Genomic DNA, 5,469 nt, shown 5'->3' with positions numbered 1-5,469 from the left:
TATATGAATTTAATATTCTAAAATTGTTATTGTGTTCGAAATTAAATTACTTAATAACCCTCCTTAATTCAAGTCTTCAAATTTAGTCTTCAAATTTTTAGCAAGTATTAATAATTTATTTATGTAAAATTGATTTGTACAAAAAACTTTATATCCTATACCTCTTAAAATTCAAGATATAACTAATATGTTTTATACTATAGTATAAGATATAAAATATTAATTATGCATCCTACTAATATGTTGTACTCGATAAGTTTAAGAAAACAACTAAAATCAAAGACATAATTCGGCTTTGTGACCTACTATACACCTCATTTCCCCACATGATGCTAAATTGCTAATGGGGTGCACGGGAGGATGTAGGCCAAGCTCATAGGGTTGCGGAAGAATAACCCTTTTGCAGACAGATACTAGGATAAATACACAGCTAAATACATGTTTCTTCTATACACGCTTTTAACCAAATATTTCCAACATCTCACCACCTAAAACTGCACACAATGTTCAAAATCGGGCAGCAATTACACAAACCATATTTTCATCGTGGGCCCGAGTACTTAATATCTCTCTCGCGTATCTCTAACATGAGCGAGAACCATTTCAACACACTAGACACAATCTTCCATCTCCTTTGAGCTTTACCAATGGCAGAATGAGGAAAGAAAAACCCATCAACCGCACACTCCAAGTCCACCTTTTGTGAAGAAGAAGAAGTACCAAAATACTGCATATCCTCATCATCATCATGATGACTCTTTAAAGTCCCCGCATCACAAATCAAAGTATCTGATACTAAATTCAATGGTTGATCGAATCTAAGATCATCAGATTCCATGCTTTGTAACCCGTATTCATCTGTGCTATCGATACCCAATACTGAATAAATCGATGTCATAGCTTCTGGAGATGATGTGATCATTTGTGGGTAATCGAATCGGCCTTTTTTATGTGGAGTTGTAATTTTGCTGAATTCAGGGTCTCTTGTTGTTATCATTTTGGTGTTTGAAGGGTAAATATCTTCAGAGATAGAACAAGTGCCCGTTCTAAGAGAGGCTTCATCATCATAGGGGACGATTTTTTCCGGATGTTGAAACGCAGATATCACCAATTTATGTGCTTCCGCCTGAAATGTCGAAAAATGATTAACCGATTTTTTTAAATTTATTTTAAAATGATTTTAAAAGATATCAGAAGCTGACCTGTTCAACTTCAGAGAGCTTCTCAATGGCAACATACTTTGAGTCTGAAAGAAGTCCAAGTACTTGACCCACAACATTAAACACAACACCATTTCTGTTTAGAGATCGAGGGCAGTATAAATACAGCTTTTTATCATCAACCACACAGCTCTTAGCATGTTCAACAGTTGTTTCCCACATTTTGGTAGACATACCCGACCCAAGGATCTGCGGATGGATTTTTATATATAAATTGAATTTTTATAAAAGTTAAATAGAAAAGAAGAAGGGAATGAAAAAATCTTACTTTTCGAAGGCGTTTTGGGTCGAGATAGGAGAGAGCCAAAAAATCTTTTACTGTTTTGATGGAATCTTTATTTAACCGCTTGTGGAAGGCTCCCTCTTTCCCAATTTTTTCAAGTCTCCATACCTCATCAGACAGATATGGTGGGTGATGCTTCTTGTACACTATCAACCAAATAAAAAGAAAAACTTGTATTGGAATTTACTTAGATAGTTGGAGGTAAATTACACTTTTAGTCCCTGTGGTTAAGTTGTTTTATGTATATAGTCCATTTTTTTTCATTTTTAACATTTTTCATCCTGAAAAAGTATTTTATCCCCCCTTTTCATCCCTGGAAGTGGACACCATTTCTTTTAAACCATTAACCCCATGTAAAACTGACTATTTTGCCCTTTACTTTTACAATTTTAACTGAGCCCATTTACAAAATAGTCATTTTACAGAAGAGGAGGGTGAAGGTGGTGTATGGAAGTGGGCCCTATATAAATAATTATAATCAAGATCAATAATAAATGTAAAGGCAAGGACAAAATAGTCATTTTACGTGAGATCAACGGACGATCGGGAGGGAGATGGGGAGGTGTTGTAATGGGCTCTATTAATATGATTATAATCAAAATCAATAAGAAATGTAAAGGTAAAGAGCATATAGTCATTTTACATGGGAACGAGGGCAAAATAGTAAAAACTCACATTCACCACGATCATCCCTGACAATTTTATTTAAGCAGTTGGATAAACAAGATAAGACTTAGAGTAAATTACACCTTTAATCCCTGTGGTTGTGTTGTTTTATGTATATGGTCCTTTTTTTTGTTTTTTAACATTTTTCGTCCCTAAAATGTATTTTATCCCCCTTTTCATCCCCAAAGTGGACACTATTTCTTTTAAACCATTAACCACATGTAAAAATAACTATTTTGCCCTTACTTTTACATTTGAGCCCAAATCTACATGACAAAATAGTGTCATTTTACAAGGTGGGGTGTTGTAACGGGGTCTGTTAAAATGATTATGATCAAAAGCAATAAGAAACAGAAAGGTAAAGGGCAAAATAGTAAAAACTCACATTCACCACGATGATCCCTGACAACAAATGATTCCGACTTTGCTTCTCTGACTCTATCACCATCACAATTATCCAAAACACGTGCTCCAAGTCTAAATTTTCGACTCCTTGTCCAGCTTGAATTATCAGTAAAAGAAAGATCACCCACAAGACCAATACCTTGTTCAAGTTTCAAACGCACATTACCCAAAAGAAGTGATTTCTTCCCTTGTCTCTCTCTAACAATATTACTATTAAACTCATCAACTGTCCAATTGTCTCCTTCAATGCTATCAAAATCTCCCTCAAGAACCACTATTTCCACTGTTGCTGATGACCCGATTCCACTTGGAACTGTTTTTCCAGTGCATGCATCAATCAAGGCTACTTTTAAGGTATTACAGTCTCCTCCTTCAATTCGGGTTCCAGTGAAAACTGGGAGAGATAGATTACTTAGGAACTGTAGTTGTAGCCTTCTAGGGGCAAAAGAGTCTTTTTTGTTCTCGATATCCCTATGGAGACACCATACAGAGGCTTTAACCATGGTTATTATAAACTGTGTTAGGAAAATAATGTGTCTATCTATCAAGCAGAATCATACACCTTACCAGTTCATGGCAGCCATATGTTTTTCCATTGCTGATTCCACTTCCTCTTTCACCTACAAACTCAATATCATCAACAAAACTATTACTATCTGTCAAAGTGAATAACTTTTATATTTTGTTTATATATAAATATTTTTATTTACTGTAAATATATAATGAGGGTGTTTGCATCTAATTAAAAAAAAATGAAAAATGGAGTTGAACTTCTCTCATCCTCTCTTAAGAATACCACCCGAATAGTGGTAGATCAATTAAATCTATATCAAACAGGAATTATGTGTGAGGTTCACTTTAAAATACAACATACATTAAGGTAATAACAATTAACAAATAACAGTTCTTTTAACAACTTGTAGTATTTACTTGATTTCTTTCAAGTATAGAATCTCAGAAATCCATTGTAAGCCCCAGAAACAGGATTAATAAGAAAAAAATGAGGGAACAAAAATAATTACATACAACTTTGCGTATTAAGGGCTCCAGAATCGGCTCCATGTACTTGCTGAATTTTCTGAAATTCATCACCTCAAGCACCACACTGTATATCAAAAACAGAAAGGTAAAACAGTCTTTGTTAAAATAACAAAAACAATTCTCATGCAATATTGATAATCAGTTTATATGAAAAGTTTCCTCATCAAGCACTATCAAAATACAATTTAACAAGCAGCATAAGTTACTCCTAAATTCTGCTGAAATCAGTCAACTTAGCATATCATCAGTCATCAGATGGAAGAAAAATTGGATAAAAAGTAGTCAATCACACACTAACATAAAACAATTTTGACAAGCAATCTAGTCACTCATAAATTCTACTAAAAAATCGGACACTTTATTCCTAAATTCTGCTCAAATCAATCAACCTACAGGCATCAAATGGAAAAGGAAGAGGAAAATAAAAAATACAAACGAGAAAATTAACCGACTTACTTTCTGAAAGAAGGACGTTTACGACGGCCACCGACGTCAGAAGACGAGGCGGAAGGCTGCTCCTGAGGAGGTGAGGGCTTCTTCTGAGACATAATTTTTGTGTGCCACCGGCGATGATGCTTAGTACTTCGGAAAAAATTCTTAAATAATAGAACTCAGTAGTAGTGGAAACGTTGCTGGTGATCACCATAAACAAAATAATGGATGACGATGAGGCGGATCAAACGACAAGATAGCCAACATACAGTGTCAGATCAGATTCACCAACAACTGAAACTTTAAACTTTAAAGCTTTTCTGACGATATCGGGGTTTGTGCATCGGTGTCTGGTGGAGGGTAGCGGTGACGGAAGGAGAGAACGGAATTCAGACATCAGAAATTATGTGTCACAGAAAACAGAGATATGGAGAATGTGGACGAATAGAAAGGGACCCACTAAACCGCGTTCCAAAGAATGGTCCCACGGAGTGATGCCATGGACGCGCTTCTAGAGTTGTGCAAAGGCGGGAATCCGACTTGGTTTTTTATTTTGGATTTTGATTTTTTTATTGTTAAGAATATATTTTAGAAAATATTGTTTAAAAATGAATCTATATTATAAGTTCATAAAATATAGTATAAAATAGAAAATTATAAATTTAGTCCTTATGGTTTTAATGTGGTTTTAATGTGACGTGAATTCTAATATTATAGATATAGTCATTTTGGTCTATTTTTATTATGGATTTGGTCATTTTATTTGATTATGTTAGTTATAGTTAGTAAAAACTCTATAAATGAACATATTACCCTTAATATACATGTTATGTTCTAGATACTGCTCTAGATATTGCATGTGAGACTTGAGTAATTGATTATATACATTTTCCTGAAAGGAATACAAACGCCTCGTTCTTGTTGTTTTCTTTTTTTCCTTGGTCATTGGATATAAACTTGTAGAAGGAAGTAGTTATGGCATCGTTTCATTGTATACATATACACATTGTATGGTCATTCAACGGAAAGGTTTGCTAAAACAACTCATAATTAATGTCATGGTGGTCTACAAGTGTCGAAATTGATAGTTCAAATTCGGTTTGTGTGTATTCCAATCAAAGATCATTTTTAATGCTAGAATTGATGGTTCAATTCTAGATATTTGTAACGCCAGTGTTCCAGGTAATTTTCATTTTTAGCATTTATTCCTTAAAAAGATTGCAAAATTAGTCCCTACGTTGGGCGTACGAGATAGGCACGTCGGACGTTGGACCTTAAAAGATGGTCACGAAATCCCTCACGTACGTTAGGTGTGTGCAAGCAAAGGACAAACCCTAATTTTTAGGGTCGGCCTTAAACCATTTCTTACCTTCGACCTCCATCTCAAAGCCCTAATCTTTGTATGTGAGTTTTGAAGCTTTA

The 5,469-nt window shown here is 34.6% G+C and overlaps 1 protein-coding gene across 2 annotated transcripts; it reads right to left on the bottom strand.

Annotated features, from left to right (window-relative positions):
- Window positions 1–212: 212 nt before the first annotated feature.
- On the bottom strand, window positions 213–4,456 carry LOC145102480 (calmodulin-binding protein 60 A-like). Of its 2 annotated transcripts, XM_079039876.1 has the most exons (7): window positions 4,072–4,456; window positions 3,601–3,679; window positions 3,142–3,194; window positions 2,555–3,045; window positions 1,489–1,649; window positions 1,203–1,409; window positions 213–1,126 (listed from the first exon to the last, which is right to left on the bottom strand). In XM_079039876.1, exons 1-7 carry the CDS (start codon window positions 4,161–4,163, stop codon window positions 542–544), a joined length of 1,668 nt encoding a protein of 555 aa, XP_078896002.1. In that variant the 5' UTR covers window positions 4,164–4,456; the 3' UTR covers window positions 213–541. The 2 variants fall into 2 exon arrangements, with proteins under 2 accessions (XP_078896002.1, XP_078896003.1); XM_079039877.1 differs by lacking the exon at window positions 4,072–4,456 and having other exon boundaries at window positions 3,597–3,679.
- Window positions 4,457–5,469: the final 1,013 nt, after the last annotated feature.

This window comes from Lactuca serriola, chromosome 4 (genome assembly GCF_051521515.1).
Source record: "Lactuca serriola cultivar US96UC23 chromosome 4, Lser_US96UC23_V15, whole genome shotgun sequence".
NCBI lineage: Eukaryota > Viridiplantae > Streptophyta > Magnoliopsida > Asterales > Asteraceae > Lactuca > Lactuca serriola.
The sequence above is the reverse complement of the archived record's forward strand: the minus strand, read 5'-3'. Positions and strand labels throughout refer to the sequence as shown.

What these genes read in the sequence shown, in the direction of transcription:
- LOC145102480 (XM_079039876.1), bottom strand. Translation starts at nt 4,163, where the DNA reads ATGTCTCAGAAGAAGCCCTCACCTCCTCAGGAGCAGCCTTCCGCCTCG. An exon ending in CAGGGATCATCGTGGTGAAT is followed by an intron (nt 1,650 to 2,554) that starts GTGAGTTTTTAC and finishes TTTGGTTGATAG; the next exon opens with TGTACAAGAAGCATCACCCA. An exon ending in ACCCAAAACGCCTTCGAAAA is followed by an intron (nt 1,410 to 1,488) that starts GTAAGATTTTTT and finishes ATCCATCCGCAG; the next exon opens with ATCCTTGGGTCGGGTATGTC.